Raw genomic sequence first — 21,342 nt, forward strand, 5'->3', positions numbered from 1 at the left:
TAATTCAGACGTTGCAGATATCACAGCGGACTTGCCACAGATTTCAGTTTTTGCATTGCAGTGAAATTCCGCTTCTTCTCCACAATGGAAAGAGCATGCTGCGGAGGGAAAAATCTGCACCGCAGCCATTTCTGCAAGTAATTTTCTGCAACGTCTGAACTAACTTTCCTAAAAATGTATAGAAAGAAATGAAAAAAACGGCCGCTTGAGAATTCCACTGCGGACTGTCCACAGCAATTCCGCCACGTCGGAACGTGCCCTAAATGCTGCTGAATTTCCGCACACAATTCAGTTGTGGAAATTTTGCAGCGTTTACGCTATGTGGGGACCCGGCCTAATAGGGTATTTTAACCACTTCCCAGCGTACGTCATAACTGGGTGGGGGCTGGGGGCACAGGCTCACAGACTGAGTCCGCTCTATTCAACGCAGGTGTCGGCTCTATGATATAACCGACACTTCACCGCAAGGGTAAGTCCACACGGAGCGGCCCTGACACGATCACGGCCAACAACCGTTCCGGCACCATGTTCCCTGTTAATGGCTGTGCGTTATTGCAGGTAAAACTGCCCTTTACCTGCAAAATCATACAGCCATAAAGGGTGTATTAATGGCAGCACGATTTTGCAGATAAAGGGACTATACTGCAGAGTATTTGACAGCCACGCCGAACATGATGCCGGTGCGGTTGTTAGCCGCGTTGCAACTGTGTCAGAGCCGCTCCGTGTGGCCTTACCCTTACGAACGGGATGCCGCTCATTAAACCCCTTAGATGCCGCGGTCAAAAGCGACTGCGGCATCTAAGCCGCTTGAAAGTTGGGGTCGGCCCCTCTGATGGCCTAATGAAAGACCCCAGGTCTGCCATCTTTGTACTCCTATTAAGGCCCCATGCCCACTTCAGTCTTTTTCTTCAGTGTGCTAGCCGTTTTTCTGACGGCTAGCACCCTGACCCATTCATTTCAATGGGGCCATGCACACTTCAGTTTTTTTGACGGTCCCGTTGCTCCGTTCCGATCAAAAGTAGAGCATGTCCTACTTTGGTCCGAGATTCCATGACCGTGAGGCCCATGCAAGTCAATGGGGCCGTCAAAAAAACTGAAGGCACACGGAAGGCATCCGTGTGCCGTCCGTGTGTGACGGAGCTGTTGCCTAGCAACGGCCGGGCGGGCAGAAAAATATTACAGAAATATTACACTAATCGACAGCCACTTGTCTCTATCAATCACTGATAGAGAGAAGAGGCTGCTGATTAAAAATAAAATTAAAATATCAGTTCATACGTACCCTGGTCGTTGTCTTGGTGACGAGTCCCTCTTCTTCCTCCAGTCCGACCTTCCTGAATGACGCGGTAGCCTGTGATTGGCTGCAGAGGCCGTTGCAGCCCGTGATTGGCTGCAGAGGCCGCTGCAGCCCGTGATTGGCTGCAGAGGCCGCTGCAGCCTGTGATTGGCTGCAGAGGCGGTCACGTGGGATGAAGCGTCATCCCTGGAGGCCGGCCTTCTGACATCATCCTGACCGCCACTACAGCCTGTGATTGGCTGCAGCGGCGACATGGATGAAACGTCATCGCTGGAGGCCGGACAGGAGGAAAGTAAGTATGAACTTTATTTTTTTTATTACATTAAAATGTTATTTTCCGAGTGCCGAGCATGGTACTGTCCAGGGTGCTGAAAGAGTTACCGCCGATCAGTGCAGCCCATTAACTCTTTCAGCACCCTGGACAGTACCATGCTCGGCGCACGGAAACGGAAACACGGAGTGCACACGGCCGCTAAAACGGGCACACGGATCCGTCACAAACGGCCGTGAAAACTGTGTCGGACGTGTGCACGAGGCCGAAACCATGCCTTTGGCCGGGCTTGATAGGAGGCTGTCAAAATTATGATGTACTGCAATAGATTAGTTGTTGGTTTTTTTTATGTACAATAAAATAAAAACGTTAAAAAAAAATTCCCCCCTCAAACATTGCAAAATAAATACAAATAACATACATAATGGGTATCATAGCATCCGTAAAAGTATTACAATATAACCCGCACAGTGAATGCAGTAAAAAAAAATAATCTAAATGCCAGTATCGCTGCTTTTTGATCACCTCATCTCCCACATAAAGTGGAAGTGACCAAAAACTTGCATGTACACCAAAATGGTACTATTAAAAACTACAGTTCATCCCGCAAAAAAATAAACCTTCATACCGCTCATTCGATGAAAAAATAAAAAAGTTATGGCTCTCAGAATATGGCGACACAAAACTAATTTTATTTTTATAAATTATTTTTTTCCTTGTAAAATATGAAAAAACTATATAAATTTGGTATCGCCGTAATCACATTGCCCCCGCAGAATAAAGTTATGATGTTTTTATTGCATGGTGAATGCCGTAAAAACGAAACCCAAAAAACAATGGAGGAATTGCCCATTCCACCCCACACAGAAGTTTTTTTCATGTTTCCTCGTACATTATATGGTACAGTAAATGGTGCCATGAAAAACAAGAACTCGTCTCACAAAAATCAAGCCTTCATACAGCTCTTTTTCAGAAAAAAAAAAGTTTGGGCTTTTGGAAGATGGGCAGGAAAAACCGAAAATTAAAATCCAAAAAATACCAGTAGCGGGAATGGGTTTGACAACCCCTTTAGGAATGTGTTTGCTGATCATGTGATCCTCCGTAACACAAATGATGTTGCAATGCACTTTTTTTTCTTTTCTTAATGCATTTAATTATGGGACTCAAGCAGCTGTCCATAGCAGCCAATCAGATCACTTCTTTAATTTTATAATCTGCGCTTGAAAGATAAACACTGTAATCTGATTGGTTACTGACTTGGTGATGTCACCACTAATTATGTCAACAAGTGCTTCCCATTTAAAGAGGACCCGTCAGGTCCCCTTGACATATCTGTATTACTATATGCTTGTATTCGCCATGAAATAACGATTCTGGGACATCTTTTCTTAGAACTCTGCGTTATGCTCCTCCTCTGTTATTCCACCTAGAAATTTAATAAATTGACAACTGGGTGCTACCATTCCACTTTTCGTATGGTCTCGCTCTGTCTACACTGATTGGACATTGTCAGACTGTGTAGGGAGCCCCCCCCCCAACTGTTATCACCTAGTTGACAATTTATTCATAAATTTCTAGGAAGAATAACAGAGGAATGGCATAATGCAGAGTTGCTCTACCCTTGTTATTTTATAGGGAATGCAATTATTTACTAAAACAGACATGTCAGGAGAGGTGACCGCTCCTCTGTAAGGATCCATAGTGAGTGATAATGCTGCGGACGTGAGGTCATGGGGCAGATGACACAGGCTTGGTGACGTCACTGCTGCCTGATGTCATGGGGGGAGGAGGTTGTCACATGGACTGGTGGGTAAAAAAGAAACTGCTCATGGACCCTTTTCAATCGAAAGATCACAAAACCTTTGGAGCACCTCCGTTTGTAGGATTTTTATGACACATCATAGAGATCTGTGATGTTTTCATCAGTGGTCTACGAGGTAGGACTCCCACCGATCCCCAGAATAAAAGGGGCCAGTTGCATGTACGTTTAGCTTTAACTAAAATTTGAGTGCTCTCTTGATTTTAATAGGGCTGCAAAAACCGTACAGTCAATGGGGTTCTAGGCTACAATATCTATGACATGTTAGTTTTAGAACCCCTAAGCTTATGGGCCCTACACCAGTCCCATGGACTCTACAACCCCATTTATTGGAGCGCCCTGCCACCATCAACATTTGGCATGCGCTGAGCTCTAAGGTCAAAGCCTTAAGGGCACAGCGCTTTTCTTAGTGTGGCCCCCTTCATAGTGATAGTCCAAGCTCAGGGACCCCCCACAGATGAGTCCCCCTAAAAAGGTTTTTGATAAAAATGTACAAAACCCATATGGAGTCGACACTTATACAATCTGTTAATAAGATTATTTCTCCAGGACCCGTGTGTTATTCTTCCACACTCACCCACGTGGGTCACTGTACCAGCGCAGGCTGTGAGCCGCCGCTGAGCGTCGTCTGTCGCACACCCCCCTAGACTCGCCGGCTCCCCCCTCCGCTGCCGCCTGTGCTGCTGTTTAAATGGGCCAAGTTGGAGAAGCGGCGGATTTGCGGAGTCTTGTTTGGTCAGGAGAGTGTGTGAACTCCGCTGTGTGACACATAGAACGTAGCGGGATCCCCCAGCAGCGGCGGCAGCACAGTCCGCACACCCGGACAGAGCGGCGCTGCCGGGGACAGCAGCAGGGACAGGCCGGCGCCACAGTCACATTGTACTTCTTATAAGTGATCATTATTAGCACTCTGCTCATTAATACAGGGAGCCGGGCAGGTGGAGGGACACACTGCTGAGCGCCCGCAAAACTTTCCTCTACTGATGCCCACTGCGCTCTGAGAGTCAGCAAGCAGGGGGCAAAAGGAAATGGGGTAACTAGGAGGGGGCAATAAGAGGGTGCCATTAATAGGAGGGTAGGAACTAGAGGAGTGATAGCTAGAAGGGGCAACAAGCCGGTCGGCAAGGAGAGGGCAAAAAGGTAGAGGGCAGTAAAGAGGGGCAATAAAACGGGCAACAAGGAGGGTGAAGCAAGAGGCGCATACGGAGGTGATCAGGGCGCACGGGGAGCGCAGTTAGCACCACGGGGGAGGTCAATAAGGGATCAATAAGCAGCATTTTGTGAGGCAGCATGATGTCTCCGGCGGCTCAGCCCTCCTCTCCAGCATGTCATGTCTCAGTCGGGCTGCCTGGCAGATCAGCAGAGGAGGCGCAGTGCGAGCAGCTGTGAGCCCGGGAGAAGGCAGGAGCCGCTGCAGCCCGGAGAGCGCAAACCCAGGCGCAAAGGAAACAGGCGCAAGGCAACCAGGCGCAATCACCGCGCAGCCTGGGGACATCATGCCGGCCATCAAGAAGGAACGACCGGATCTCGAGGAACTGGCCCTGGCAGCATTTAACCAACCCATGGACACTATCCCCGGATATCTGACCGCCGCTATCCCAGTGGTGACCCCGCACCCTCCAGCCTACGAGCACCTCTTTGCTACCCATGCCCACCGTGCATACCTGGGCTTACATGAGCCCCACCACCCGCCTCTGCCTGATGACCTCATGCTGGAGAGGTTCTCCTCCATCCCGGACTTCCAGCCCCTCTTTGATCAGGGGGAGCCGTGCATAGAGGTGGAGTGCGGCGAGAACAAGGCGCTGCTCTACATCCAGAAGTTGTGCCAGGGCAGCAAGGGGCCCTCCATCCGCTACCGGGGAGAGTGGCTCACCCCCAACGAGTTCCAGTTTGTCAGCGGACGGGAGACGGCCAAAGACTGGAAGCGGAGCATCAGGCACAAAGGTACCGGGGGCAGCAGGGGCAACTACGGCCAAAGTTAGGGGAAAGTCTCTAAATGAGCCCTGGCTATGACAGATCATGGGATTAGCAAGGAGGATGCCCACAGCAAACTACCTGCACCCATGTGAATGACTGCAGGGCAGGAAGGGGTTAATTAAAACCGATTTAATGTGGGATCTCACCTTTACTCATTTTAACCCCACATTTGCTGATAAGTCAGTACAATAACGATCGCCTTGCGATCTCATCGATGGTTTAGTTGAGCGATGGGTATGGTTTGGGAGACGGATGCGCGATGTATTTTCTGAACGATATACAGCATTGATCTGTCACAATAATCGCTTTGCATTAGACACGGGGGGCTGCAAACCCCAGATCTTACCATAAAGTTATGTAGTGAGTCCATCTGGTCATATTTTGGGCACTGTGTGTTTATATAACAAGTGATCTGTGTGTTGGGAGAGAACAAGGTGTCAATCATTAGAGAATAGATGATGAGGATGATGATGACAGTCTGACTGTATGGGGATTAACCCTTTACGCATCACTTGTCATTGCTGCTGTGGGATCATTAATTTATTAGACATTGCTCTAACTGGAGAGAGGGGGGGGGTTTGTAACATCCAAACGTGGTTAAGGGCTGGTTCTATTCACTGACACCAACCCTCACTGCCCTCCCCTTCTCCCTCCTCCTTCCTTCCTTCCCTCTCCGGTGACCCCGGCTCTCCGGATGGGGATTTGGCACTGAAGCGCAGGCTGCTGGGGTTGTGGAGGTAAATGGGGAGGGATTGATATGGACACATCCGCACACCCACCCTCTACCACCCAGGGGCACACGGTCACCGCCAGGGTAAAGGGCACAAATTACATAAGGGGGGTTTCATAGTCATGGAGATTTTGGACACATATTCTGATGAAACAAGTTGCAGGTATCACACAGTATGCATATAGGGGATTTATTTTCCCACGCGTATATATTTTGCTAGGGTTAATTTCACTGTATCAATAATCCCAGATCAGAGGATAGACTCAGGAATGTCCATAGATGTCGAGTGGGACCCCGCAGAAACTCCAGCACTTGGTCTTTTGTAGGGTTAAGGTCTGTAAGGAGGGGGAGGTAGCGTATGAGCCATTACTGTGGGGAGGGGGTGAGGATAAACAGGGCAGTGCTAATAAGAGGTCATTAACCCTTCTAGACTGTTTACTTGGCTGCGATGCACCCAGTGTGCGCTGCCAGTCCCTGACATTGAGGCACGTAGGAGAGTGGAGTATGCCCTCTACTATTCCACATAGACTTTTATTTTTAAGGATGACAATCTACTTGATCTATTTTAGTACTGTCACTTTAAATTGTGCTTCCTTTTCATGCATAGATTGTGCATTGTTTTTACTGGTTACTTTGTTTATGTTATGACATGTTTGTATGTTATTTATGCAACTATGTATCAATCTATACCAAATGTATTGCAGTATATGTGCTCTGTGTGTGTCCTGGAGGAGAATGGATGTTCCCGCCTGTCAATGTTCTGTATAACTATTCTGAGTGACTAATCTATGTGTGTAAATGTGCAGAGTGATGGTGTCCATTGGATTTAGTTCCCAACTGCTAACAAAAAGTTTTTAGCCTTAGAATGCTGAAATGGTGATCAATCCATAATGGGGAATAGCAGGGTTTTATTTGAGTAATTCCCATGCTAGGTATTATTGAGATGTCGGTCTGATTGGGGTCAATGTCGTTCTGTGTGAACCTGTCTATGGAGGGATACTAGTGTGCTGTCCCTTTATCTACTAGTGTGCTGTCCCTTTATCTGCTGCTGACCCTCTGCACTGCCTGCAGCTCATCACCTTGTCTCCTCTCTCTTTCATGTGCTGCTTCCAGGGAAAAGTCTGAAGACTCTTATGTCAAAAGGAATCTTACAGGTACATCCTCCAATCTGTGATTGCCCTGGGTGTCGAATTTCGTCTCCAGTGGTAAGATCATTGTTCAGACTCTGTTTAAACTCCTTTTTCCTGCATCATAGGCTGTTTGACCAGAGGTTATGTCACTGCTGTATTCATTGTCAGTGCCGTTGACAGATGTGCCATTTTAGGGTCGTCCTGTTAATAAGTTTTGATATTACATGGGTGCTTCTTTGACTTTCCTTTAGAGAAATATTCATTTGAAAGGGGTTCTGTGGTGTCACCTAAGTAAGGCTGAAATAACAGAGTACATGTAGTACCCACAATTTCTAATCTGAACAAGGGGAAGTAAAAAAAATAAATAAAAAAAGTTGGTCCCAGGGAGCGTGTTTTGCGGACCACTGTAAGGTCCGGTGAATTGTTTTATTCATATGGCAATTTTCTGGAAGGTCTATGTGCGGGATATGTTCACAACAACCTTCTTTGGATGTATCCCATGTATCTTGTTCAAAGATATTCGTTCTATCCATGAGCATTTAAACATATAATTCCCCATCCCCCGCATTTTTTAACACCACATGTGTACTGCTATTTGAGTCCTGTATATAATATAGAAAATTTAACCCCTTAATACCACCAGATGATGACCAATATATTGGCTGTGGAATGAATCGTTAATTATAGTGTTTCCTTTTGTTTTCATGATGAGAACGTGGACCGAAGTAGACGTGTATTATGTATTTGTGCACTTTTATATGACTGAGCAGATAAGTGTCTTCTACACATGCGTGGAAAAAGGGTCGTTGGTGAGGAATTAGTTTGAGCAGTTTCTTAGTCACTTTTGCCAATAACCGTTTAGGACGTGTTGGTCATTGTGAGACATAGCCATGGAGGAAACATTTTGTAACATTTTCCAGTATGCAGAAGCATAGGAGCAAATAACGGTTGTACGTGTGATCTGTTCCGCATACACCAAAAGACTTTGAGACACATTTGCACACTATATTTTTTCCTATTTCCGTGATGTTCTATTGTGTATCATTGGTGGCTTGGCGTCTGATTACCAATTATGACAATATTTCTGTGTTGCAATGAGTTAAAGGGGCTCTCTTAATAAAGGTTAACAAAGAAAAGACCCACAGCTCTCTTTAAAATGTAGAATGAATTACAATTTGTTATTGTCATTTTTTTTTCTCCAATCTGTAGCTACTCAGCTGTTGGAAAACTACAACCACCATCATGTGCTGACAGCCCTGTCAGATAATGTTGGGAGTTGTAGCTTGAGCCGCCAGTTGGAGACCACTGCCCTATTCCATTGAGACTAAATGTGCTTTGATCTCTATTTTCTTAACTTTTATGTCTTTTGAAGAAGCATAAGCAAAAAGAAAATCCACCTGCAGCCAAAGGGGTCCAGTGGTGATCGATAAGAATAGTTGAAGATATTAATAAAAGTTCCCCAATATATTGGTATACTTGGAATCCCATCCATTACTTGTGAGTGTTCCAATAAGAACGTACAGTGCTTCAGGGAAGGTCAAATTCCTTTTCAAATTAATTCATTAGACTACAGACTACTATTTTATGGCAGTCATAAGTCTGCATCCCATTTACAAGGCTGCCTTTAACAGCATGTTCTAAACTAGTTAATACTTGCTGATTTTCTGAAGGCTACACTTTGGAAAAAATCCACAGCATGTGAACATGTCCTTAGAGGTATATAGACATTATGTCCGTACATAGGGCGTGTGAACATACCCTTAGGGTATATAGACATCATAGAGGGGATTTTTAATTGTCAATCATTCATTACAATGGGTGCCATGTAATAAAACATTTCCCCCTGCAATGTCCACTACATATTCTTCATGAGATAACCCTTTTAATTCTCCCTTTTTACCTCTTTAGGATCCACACCTAGTTTTTCCCTATAGCAACAAATAGCGCTGTGTGAACAAAGTCTTAGGGCTTTTTCACACCTGAGTTCGCTGTTTCCGTTACTCTGCTATGTCAGAGGAGCAGAACATTGAACATATCAGAAGGGCCGATTCCGTTGCATGACAGACGCAATCGGCACCTGTTGGAACCTGTTAACTTTAATGGTTTCCGTCGGGTCTCCATCATTATCAGAAACAATAGCGCAGAACGGAGCCTCCAACTCTGATGTCAACAGGCCCTCAGGCTACACCGTAACATGAAGTTGTGCGCAAGTCTTGGTAAAATTGCACTTGCACCGTTACTTCAGTAGTTTCCTATAAGGGAAAAATTGCAAACAACCTAGCCACTGTCACAAAAATTCTGACTGTGTCTGTAATGCAGATTCCCATCGATCTCGAGCAATAAAAAAAAAAAAATCTTTATTAACGTGGTTTTTGTGGAGCAGTAGTAATGTAGGTTTGTGCCACGACACCCCGTGTGTAGATACGCTCATTAAACACGGCTCTTCACAACATTTTGTATATAGTTGTGTTTCTTTTTCTTAAAGATGAAGAAAAATAAATCTCTAACTGTATACTTGTTCATGCTGGTCCTGTTCCTAATAACACGGCGCCAGCTGGTCCTGTGGATTTATCTGTGGCTTTTATCTTGAGGTATGAACTAACCGTAGCAGCCGACAGCCAGCGCTGGAAGTGATAAAAAACGTAACGAAAGGGAATTAATGGCGAGGAACAGTAAAATCAATGAAATCCTATAGGCAGACGGAAGAAATTAGTCAAAAAGACAATTTTGTGGGATGGAATGGCAGTTTCATTGATATCATTATTTTATTGCCCAACCTGAATGCATTTTATACTGTAATATAATTGAAGATTTTAAAGGGCTCCTTTATGTGAGCTGAGGTGGAATTTTTGCGATATTTTATCAATGCTTCGGGCCAGATGAATCTTTTCCAGGAGAGTATGTTGTTTAACATGCTGAGATCTCTTCTAGGGTTTTTAGGAAGGAATTGCAATAGTGTGGATCAGAAAGACCCTCAGTAGTTATTTTACAGTGAATACCCCACTGATGCCTGACCAGTATTCAGACGTCTAGCCCATCAATACACTTGGAAATAATGACATAAATGAAGAAGCCTCATACCTAAAAAAAAAAAAAAACAGGCTGAATATCTAAATCATTCAGTCATGGATAATAGAAAACAAAGTCTGTAGTATTCTCAATGCAAAAAGTCTATCAGTGGCCTGATATTATAATGTAATGAATGGGGTTTTTGTAGCTGTGCGTTTTCTAGCATACCCTGCAGGTTTATTTTTATACCCCTACATGCAGTGTTAGGCTCCGTGCACACGACCGTAGAATTCATCTGTAAATACGGACTGTAATTACGGACTCACTAATTTCTATGGCGGACGGACACCTTCCCGTATATTTATGGAAGGGTGTCCGGGCCGTAGAAACCCTCCGGAAAAAATACGACATGTCCTATTTTTTTTTTGTATTTTACGTACCGTGCTCCCATACATTATAATGGGAGCACGGTCTGCAAATGCGGATGACTGTCCGCGGCCGGTTGTGCCCGTAATCATAGACCGTTATTACGGGCACAGTCGTGTGCATTGGGCCTTAGACAGGGATTCCTTAGGTCCCCAGACGAAATGACACCCCCCCCCATACAAAACATGTCCACGTCCACCTTTAAAGGCTATGTACAACTTTTTAAATAATTATATATATTTTTTTTAAATAAAACACTATGTGTGTTTGGTGCAAGTTTCTAAGTACTTTTTCTTAAAAATAACTTTTTGAGATACAGCTGCTTTGTATTCTGTATACAGAGCAGCTGTATCTTGTGCTGAGACCTGTATCAGTCAGTTCAGCGGCACTGACGGGTTCAGTGACGGCAGGAGAGATGATCCACTTGTTATCAATCACATCTAAGTTATGAACTTGGATGTGATAGGTAACAGCTCGAACCTGCGTTTCAGAGGCCTGCAGGACCCACTGACATTGAACCAGTCAGTGCCGCTTACCTGACGGATACAGGTTCAGCGATAGATACAGCTGCTCTGTATACAGGATACAAAGCAGCTGTATCTCAAAAAGTAATTAGAAAGCCGCACCAAAAACACTGATAGACAATGTGTGTGTGTGTGTGTAGAAAAAAAGCAGCACTTCGTAGTTGTATATGCTGGTGCTATGCGATCCCGACCTTTATCCAAACGGTCCTATAGATATATGCAGAAATGACCGCAGCACTCCAAAAGTTGATGTCAAACAAAGATGTGGTTTATTATTCCATGTTTCAAAGACCAGCTACATTTCAGTACTCTCACAAGACCTTTTTCAAGCTTGAAACATGGAATAATAAACCACATCATTGTTTGACATCAACTTTTGGAGTGCTTATATATATATATATACACGTTTTCAAATGTGTATATAGCCTTAATTGCATTATAAACGTTGTTACTGCACACACAGGATATATCATCAATAAGATCTAACAGGGTATTTGTGAATCATCCCGTAAGAAATATACCCTAGCGGCAAGTGATTGACTCCAAAGTCAGATTCAATTGGGGTTGTCTTCTGCTGGACCTTTTGGGGCTCATTATTGCGTCAGAGCCTGGACCCATCGGAGGATTACCTGGTATTCTGTGGGCCAATCCAACACATGTCTTGTCCCTGGCATTTGTGTACTGTTTTTTTTTTCCTCATTGACTTCAATGCATATGGAAATTGCATGAAAAGATGGCCATACACTTTAGACAGCTGTTGGACAAACGATGGGAGCAGTAGTGGTCCATAAGCTCAGGTGTTAATACTTTTAATGTTATAGAGTTTGTAACCTGGGAGCCCCCTGATCGCATTTGCATTGCAGCCCTGTTCTAATCTACGGGAGAACCATCAACTTTTAGCTCTGAGATCTTGAGAGAATGAGAGATCTGACCCCTTTTATTCTAAAGCTGGGCATACACTTAAGAAACCTGTCAGCCAAAAGCTATTCCTCCCGACTTCACCATAAACATGCTTGGCTGAGCGGGCATCGGGAGAGGGGAATAAGCCACTGCTAGACTAGACATTAGAGGTCCGAAAACTGTGATAAAACATAGAAAGGGACTTCTAGAGGACCACGTTACACGTAATAAGAAAGGGTTTATAGTTGGACACTTCCTCTACTTTGATAATGGGCGCAGCAGGTTCACTGGGCTAAGGCCTCATGCACACGACCGTGGTGTTTTTCTGGTCCGCAAATTCCAGGACCGTGTTCCGTGGAATGTCATCCGCAGTTCATCCGTATGTAATCCGCAGTTCATCCGTATGTAATCCGCAAAATGCGGATGAAAAAAAAAAAGCCTAGGTAAAACAGGATGACGACAGAACTCATTCCCGCTCGTCGCCTAGCAACACTTCCGCAAATCCGCAAACTGCGGATGACATACGGAGGTGTATCCGCAATTTCCACGGGCCCATTGACTTCTATTGGCATGTCCGCACCGCATTTGCGGCCCATAATAAGACATGTCCGGAGTTTCTGCGGCACGGATGTGCGGACATGCGGAGAGCCGTGAAAACACGGATAGTGGGTATGGCCACATAGAAATGAATGGGTCCGCAATTAACCCGTGGATTTGCGGTTGAATTGCGGACGCAAAAACACGGTCGTGTGCATGAGGCCTAAGTATTTCCTACTCCCGCCTTTGTCTCAGTTACTATTAATCTGTGTTGTACGAAAAGTTCTAACGGAATTGAATATGGACGCTCCATCCTTTTGACTTTTAATAACAGTATTTTAAAATATTGACTAGCCTTCTTCTAAAGAAGGGCAAGAATTTACTTTGATGCTTGTTGAGCTGGAGATGTCTGCTCTGTTCCTAGACCAATACAACCTGAGTTGTGCAGATTGATTGTCAAATTGCGTGTTTTTTACAGGCTAAGTATATGGTCCAGGGCAGGGTATATCTACCTCATTACTTATCCAAAACCATGACATTGAAGTCATTATATATAAAGCTAGCCATGGGCCGATCAATTGTACGTCGGATTGTTCGTTCGAGCTATATGACCATAAACGTAACAGACCAAAGTAGCAGATCAGGGACATAGTTAAAAAAAATAATGTAAGACAACAGAATGCACTTGCACATAGCGGAATTGGCAGACCATGCCATTCACGCCTAGTTTCAGCCGACGACAGATGAAAAATAAACCAACATCACAGATCACTTTTTTGGCAGTCTGCTGTTGTCCATCGCGATTCCTTCTCGTAAAGTTTTTTTAAACCGATGGTCGATCGAAATGGTTAAATTTGGCCACTTTCGCAAATTTTCATCTTATGTGTAGGGTCAGCTTAAAGGGTTTTTTCCACAAAGGACATTCATCACCAATCCATAGGATAGGTGATAAATGTATGATCGCTGAGGGCCACACCACTGGGAACCCCCACAGATCTCAATGGAGCAGTGGCTGTACATGTGCGTCGCTGCTCCAATTAATGTCTATGGGGCCGACTGAGACAGCCAACTACAGCGCTTGGCTGTTTCCGTCGTTCCCATAGACTTTAAATGGAGCGGCATTCAAAATCCTCCTCACGGCGTTCGTGCAGTGAAGAGCCCCATTCTAGAGATCAGTGGTGGGACCTCCAGCAATCATACATTTATAATGTATCCTGTGGATAGGTGATAAATGTCCTTTGTGGGAAAACCCCTTATGGGCGAGCAATAGACATAACTTTTATAGTTTACAATCCCACCCTTTATGATGATCAATAATGGTAATTTCCGCGGTACTAAAATGGTTGACGGAAACAGCAGCTGTATGCGATTAAAAAACATCTCTACTTTCTTCCTGAAACAGTGCCACTTTTGTCGATGGGTTGTATCTGGTATTGCAGCATAGCCCATTCACTTCTGGAAGAGGGGAGCCATGTTTTCTGTGTTTGCCAGGCTGCAGACAATTTTCCATGAGGGAACTCATTCATGCCGGGTCAAATATTTGTCCGTGCGCCCCTTTCCCAACCAGTATATCACAACAATATTGAAATGGATTGGCGGGAATCTTCATGTCCATAAGCAGCATCACCAACACCTTGAGGGACTGATTTTCTTTTTTTTCACTCAATTTCACAGAGATTTATCAACATGTTGAAAAATCTCTCAACTGTATCGAGATTCAACCCTGTCTATAACAGCCGCGTTTGTCAGCTGCTCATCCATTAGTGATTACTGGTGCCACTCCAAGCTGATCTATGGCATTACTAATCCTAAAAGAGAGGGCACTGGGGAATATATTAAAAGGTTTACACCAGTTTTGGGGCATAAAAAAGACTGCAAATTTTGACGCACGCCATAATTGCGCTAAAATTTGCAACTTTTTACTATGCCCAGCGCTTTCCAAAAGTGGGAGAAATGGGGGCGGGATTTAGCAGGTGGGGCGGGGACTCAGAGAAACAACAAATTTACCATAATTTTCCTGGCATAAACTGGCTTAAGTTATGCCACAAATCTACACCAGCTCATAGCAGGCATAGATTTGCATTATTGTCGACAGCCAAAGATGCGCCAAATTTATTTAGAGTTGTGCACCTCATAATTTGGCGCATTCCCGCTGACCTAAAGGAGTTTAAGGCTGGCATTACAAACATCAGGTTTAATATCTTTATGCAAATGTTTTTTCTTTTTGCATATAAAAGACATGGATATCAATGGCAGAACAAGAGTGTGCCCATTATATTTCACAACCCGATTTATTTCTATTCACTTATTATCTTCTACCGATCTACACAGAAATAAGCACTGTGAATCTGCAAATGGGGAGGGGGCAGTGTTTATTTACTTCCATACTGTCCATAGGGATGTACTTATGGCATCCATATGGAATAGCGCACTCACATGCAACTCCTATGGAAGGGACTCTGCGACAGGCAACAAGCTGCATCTCCTGTAGACAGTTATTTGGCGCAGTGACTAAAGTAACTCATATACACCGGATCTTTCCATAGAAATGTATGGACTACTACTACAGGTACTTCTGTGCAAAATTATTCTCCCATGTAGTTGGCTGTAAAGTATAGGCCAGGAAATGGCCTATTGTCAAACTGGGGGGGGGGGGGGGGGTCAGAATAAAAGAGTTTTTAGAAGACAAAAAGTTGAATTAAAGAAGTCTTAGATTGGTTTAAAAATGTGTTTCCTGTTATAGTAAAGGAGTGAGTTTCACAGTTACTTCATAATTTCACAAAATATAGTGAGCTAAAGGGGTTATGTGGGGACCAAACATTATTATCAGTGCAGTCACGGCAGTATGGGAGAACACTCGCTAATATACATTCCGGTCCCCCGTCGTGCTGATTCTGAGATATTCATAGATTTTTATAGCGCTGACTGGGGACCGTAAGTCTAGTTGCACATTTTTCTTTGACGATACGACTCTTCATCATGTGACCGGCCCCGCTGTACTCCATGTACAAGCAGTAGTACAGCGATTACATAGATTACAGCAGGACCGGTCACATGACGCAGAGTCATATCGTCATGAAAATCTCAGAATCAGAGCGACGGATGACCGGAATGTATATTAGCGAGTGTACGCACATACTACACAGATAATACTTTTTGGTCCCCACATAAACCCTTTAATATTGACTATCGCGGGACCGGCCAGAATATCAATATATTGGACAATTTACTCAAGAAACATTTCACTTTGCAGGTTTTACGTCAGTCTTTTGTCAATTTACACATTTGCATGCTGTGCTGTTGATCCATACGAAAATCAATCAAAAATCTGTCAGGAATTGGCCCCTAGAGTCCACTTGCCCTCCGGCGTCATCCATTTTTTTTTTTTTTTCAACACTCAGCAGTGTATAGCTTGAGATAAATGATGGAGATATCTATATAATAATGACACCTATACGGAGGGAGATTCAGTATCCAAAATCATTACAGAAAGTTTGAACTCATTGAAGTAAAAATTAAGCTAAAATTTGCAAAAAGACCCCTGTGTAGAGGCCTTAATACAGTCCCTGTAAAATTATTGACTTGAAACTGCAGGTTTCTGCTGTTCTATAAGAAAAATACGAAATTTCCGAACAAGTTTTTATTTAAAAAAAAAATTTGGGTGTTTTTTTTTTAATCATCTGAGGAAAACAGCAGCAACACTTTGACACAGTCTTCCTCTTGAGTATTTATCTCCGACCCCCTCCTCCCTTCCCTTTCTCCTCACTTGGCCACTGTGTGGTTGCTCAGTGTGTTCTTATCTAGGCGACCCCCTGCCTATAACTGAAAGCTTGATTCTCCAGCTGCACCCGTAACACGTCCTTTCCCCCCTCCCCATGCGGTCAGACCTCACAGCTGTCAGATAAACCGTCTCTCTGTGCTGTCGGGGGAGGGGATCTCCAGAGGGGCTGTCAGAGTTGCACACAGATATTCAACTAACAATTCCCCTTTGAAAGCTCTCAGGAAATGGGCAGGACTCGTCTCCTTGTGTCTGTTGACTGCGGTTTCAGTGTCAGGGGCACACCGGGCCCACTCCGCTATTGGCGGCTGACATGGTGCCCAGCGGGTGATGGGACACAGGAGGGAAGCCCAAGCTCCTTTCATAAGCACCTTGTTCCCCTGCCAGGGACCTCCCACCCTCTCCCTGTAAGCACGACCAAGAAACTGTCAGCTTTATGTGCTGGAGTGTGGAAATTGCATCCCTGCCAAATCCCTGAGATGAATAGGGAGCTTTCTTATTAATAATTGCTATTAGAGGAACGTGTACGTCCTAGGCTCCGGCTGGCATTGATCCAATCACGACGCTTGTACTCGTCCTTGTGTTTTCTCTCATACCGACTTTCACCTTCCGTGGGAAGGGTTAACGTTTCCGAGGAGGTAGCCCACCCCTGTCGCATCCAATTTGTAGTGTCAGGGAGGCTAGAGGGGGTTTAATTAATGTCTGCGCTCTGGTTTGAGGCTGCGTTCATGTGGGCCTTTTGGGTTTTCTGTGATTAGGAGAATTGATTTGAAGAGGAAATTACTTGGCGAGGGCGAAGGTGGGGAGGAAGGAGGGTGGATGATAGTGTCGAAGGAGCGGAGAGATAATTGAAGGGGATAAGAGGGGAAGCGGGAGGAGGAGAACCGCTTTTGGCAATGGAAATAAGGATCTACGTGTGAAAAGAATAAATGAGGCTTATAGGGAGGGTGGGAGTAGTTGTACCATTGCGTTGGCAGCGGTGTGGGTGCCTGATCATGAGTGGCATAACACCAGGATTAAATGCCAGTGTGTAGTAGTCACCTGCAGTACTCCACCTGTGGCAGTAATGGAAGCCGAATGTCTCTCCAACAGTAAGTTCTAGGAGGTTGTTGTGTCAAGGTCTGTAGGCCATGTTCTCACGTCATAGATTTGCCTATGGCAAATTCGGCATTCTTTTTTTTTTAAAGAAAATCCACAGCTGACACTCAGATTTCCGCCACAGATTGATCAGCGGATCGGCACCTCGGTAGCCCCATTGTTATTCAATGGAGCTCATTTCTAGCCTTATTACAACCGGTTATGTTTAGGTATTGGCAACGGATACCCCATGGCTGCCAATGGGACAGGCGTTTCTCCGAAATTCTCTGTCAGCACGTAAACATAATATTTTGAATATCGTTTAGCCCACAAACACCTGCTCAGAACAAGACTGGCATCTTTGTCATGGTATTGGACAGCGTTTAAGTTTTATGTTTTGGACCCCAGGTGCATGTACTCTGGAATCACTATAGTTAGTTGATGTCCGTGAGTTCTTTTCTGCCAAGTTAAGAAGTTAAAAATTATTTTCAGCTGTTTCTCATATGTGTGTGTGTGTGTGTGTGTGTGTGTGTGTGTGTGTGTGTGTGTGTGTGTATATATATGTGTATATATATATATATATATATATATATATATATATAAAAACAAATGGATCCAGCCGCACCGGTATGCTATGGGTGCAAGCCAACGGGATAAGACCACAATCCCAATGGTATATAAGACAAAAAATAGGCAGCACTCCGTTCAGGTAGAGGTGAAAAAAGAGGGTACTTTTATTGTCCCATAAACAGTGGCAACGTTTCAGCTCCTTCCACTGGAGCCTTTCTCAGAAAGGCTCCAGTGGAAGGAGCTGAAACGTTGCCACTGTTTATGGGACAATAAAAGTACCCTCTTTTTTCACCTCTACCTGAACGGAGTGCTGCCTATTTTTTGTTATATATATATATATATACACACAGACACACACTAGTCCTTCTCAATGAATTAGAATATCGTCAAAAAGTTAACTCATATATTCTATAGATTCATTACACACAGAGTGATCTATTTCCAGCATTTTTTTTCTTTTATCGTTGATTACTATGGTAAGGCCTCATGCACACAACCGTAACCATGTGCACGGCCGTGATTTCCGGGTCGGCCCGCCACGGAGTGACAGCCACGAGCCGCCTGCAAATCGCGGGCCGTGCACATGGCCGCGGCCATTATTTTAAATGAGCCCGGACCGCAGAGCACGGCCGTAATAAGGCTTGCCCGCTCTTTCTGCAATACGGGCTCCGGGGCCATGCACGGACCGTGAAAACCACGGTCGTGTGCATGGCCCCATAGGAATGAATGGGGCCATAATTCTCCTGTTGATTTTCGGGGGGAATTGCAGCCGCAAAAGCACGTTCGTATGCATGGGGCCAAACAGTTAATGAATACCCAAAATTTGGAATCTCAGAAAATCAGAATATTATATAAAGCCCAATATCAAAAATGATTTCTAATACCGAAATGTAGGCCTACCGAAAAGTCTGTACAATATATGCCCTCAATACTTGGTCGGGGCTCCTTTTGCATGAATTACTATATAAATGTGGCATGGCATGGAGGGGATCATCTGTGGCACTGCTGAGGTGCTATGGAAGCCCAGGTTGCTTTGATATCGGCCTTCAGCTCGTCTACATTGTTGGGTCTGGGGTCTCTTATCTTCCTCTTGACAATACTCTATAGATTCTCTGGGGTTTAAGTCAGGCGAGTTTGCTGGAGGAAGAGTGGACAGGCATCAATCCAAGTGTCTTGCGTTTCAGTGTGAAGTTTCTACAGTCAGTGATGGTTTGGGGGCCACGTCATCTACCGATGTTGGTCCACTGTGTTATATCAAGTCCAGAGTCAGCTTAGTCATCTATCAGGACATTTTCGAGCACTTCATGCTTCCCTCTGCTGACAAGCTTTATGGAGATGCTGATTACATTTTCCAGCAGGACTTGGCACCTGCCCACACTGCCAAAAGTACCAACACCTGGTTTAATAGCCACAGTATCACTGCGCTTGATTGGCCAGCAAACTCACCTGTCCTAAACCCCATAGAGAATCTATGGGGTATTGTCAAGAGGAAGATGAGAGAAACCAGACCCAACAATGCAGACGAGCTGAAGGTCGCTATCAAAGCAACCTGGGCTTCCATAACACCTCAGCAGTGCCACAGGCTGATCGCCTTCATGCCACATTGATAACACCTCAGCAGTGCCACAGGCTGATCACCACCATGCCACGCCACATTGATAACACCTCAGCAGTGCCACAGGCTGATCGCCTCCATGCCACGCCGCATTGATAACACCTCAGCAGTGCCACAGGCTGATCGCCTCCATGCCACGCCGCATTGATAACACCTCAGCAGTGCCACAGGCTGATCGCCCCCATGCCACGCCGCATTGATAACACCTCAGCAGTGCCACAGGCTCATCACCTCCATGCCATGCCGCATTGATAACACCTCAGCAGTGCCACAGGCTGATCGCCTCCATGCCACGCCGCATTGATAACACCTCAGCACTGCCACAGGCTGATCGCCCCCATGCCACGCCGCATTGATAACACCTCAGCATTGCCACAGGCTGATCGCCTCCATGCCACGCCGCATTGATGCAGTAATTCATGCAAAAGGAGCCCCGACCAAGTATTGAGAGCATATACTGTACAGACTTGTCAGTAGGTCAATATTTCAGTATTACAAATCATTTTTGAAATTGGGCTTCTATAATATTCTAATTTTGAGACCCTAAATTTCATAATCATCAACATTTAAAGAAAAACATGCTGGAAATAGATCACCCTGTGTGTAATGAATCTATATAATATGAGTTTCACTTTTTGACTTGAATTACTGAAATAAATTAACTCTTTGACATTCTAAGCACTAGTGTATATAATATCATTTTTTTATTTTAAAAAAAGCTGGATATCACCCAAGATGAGCGCCACAGCTCCAAGTGGAGATGTCATCCACTAAAAAGCTGCTCTTTAATCTGGAATCTGTGTTTGTCTTTATACTTATTAGCACTGTCTACATGAACCTAATCTTTTGCTCCAAATGAGATCGGCTAATTACGTTGCTATCAGCGCCCGCTCACGCTGCACGTCTGTCTACCGGTTATTATGTTCTCATTCAGAGACACAAGTTTGGGCTTCAGTGCAGCTTTCAATAGACCAGTATCCCTCAGTTTGAAAACAAACCCAATAGGTGGTACCCAGGACGCTGCCACTTCTCTGTTTCCAGGGTAACGACAGCCAGGATTTGAAGACGGGAAAGGGCAGGCGTCCCTTCTCCCCACTGTCTAGCGCTCCATTGATGGAACGATAGTCGATGGGCGCAGATAATTGAGGGTCACTGAGCTCTGTCTGACAGGCTGTCTTTAGGGCGGTTAAAACATGAGCTCCCATTACATTTTGTGCAAATGAAAATACAATACACAGGGAGGGAAATGGGTTTAGGGCACCTCAAGATACTTATTGTGTAATCGGTCAGTTCTGTATCTGATGTCGCTTATAGTAATAGATCATGATCAGCCATTGGGCCTCATGTAGCAAAACTTTTCTGCCTTAAGCAACTAAGCAGAGTTCAGCTTTTATTTCCTAAACTGAACTCGAAAAATGTAATGACCGTTTTGCTACATGAGGCCCATTGTGTCATTGGGGTAAATAGCAACAAAATTGCAGATCTGTTATTTTTTTCATGTGTATCTAAAATTAGTTATTTACTTACTAAAAACTGGAGCCATTTGGGACATCCCTACATCTATTTGTAACCACAAATATTGTACTGGTCACACTATTAATCAGCGTTGTCATGGTCCACCCGTCTTTTATAAACCCTTATTCACACACTCAAGTTTTGGTGCAGGCTGTGGATGCAGTTTT

At 44.6% G+C, this 21,342-nt stretch overlaps 1 protein-coding gene across 5 annotated transcripts in view; it reads left to right on the forward strand.

Moving 5' to 3' along the window:
- The first annotated feature begins 4,123 nt into the window (after positions 1-4,123).
- The window catches only part of SAMD11 (sterile alpha motif domain containing 11), a 139,948-nt gene continuing 122,729 nt past the window's right edge, over positions 4,124-21,342 (forward strand). For 2 of the 5 annotated variants that reach the window (XR_012850845.1, XM_075839703.1), the window contains exons 1-2: positions 4,124-5,331; positions 7,208-7,299. Coding sequence is in view for 4 of the 5 variants with exons in the window: in XM_075839703.1 (XP_075695818.1) it covers positions 4,713-5,331; positions 7,208-7,299 (711 nt within the window). In the remaining variant the exon portion in view is untranslated. Of the gene's footprint in view, positions 5,332-6,034; positions 6,102-7,207; positions 7,300-21,342 lie in introns of those variants that run through there. The other 3 variants (XM_075839704.1, XM_075839705.1, XM_075839706.1) reach the window with 3 other exon arrangements.

Source organism: Rhinoderma darwinii, chromosome 10, assembly GCF_050947455.1.
Source record: "Rhinoderma darwinii isolate aRhiDar2 chromosome 10, aRhiDar2.hap1, whole genome shotgun sequence".
Lineage (NCBI taxonomy): Eukaryota > Metazoa > Chordata > Amphibia > Anura > Rhinodermatidae > Rhinoderma > Rhinoderma darwinii.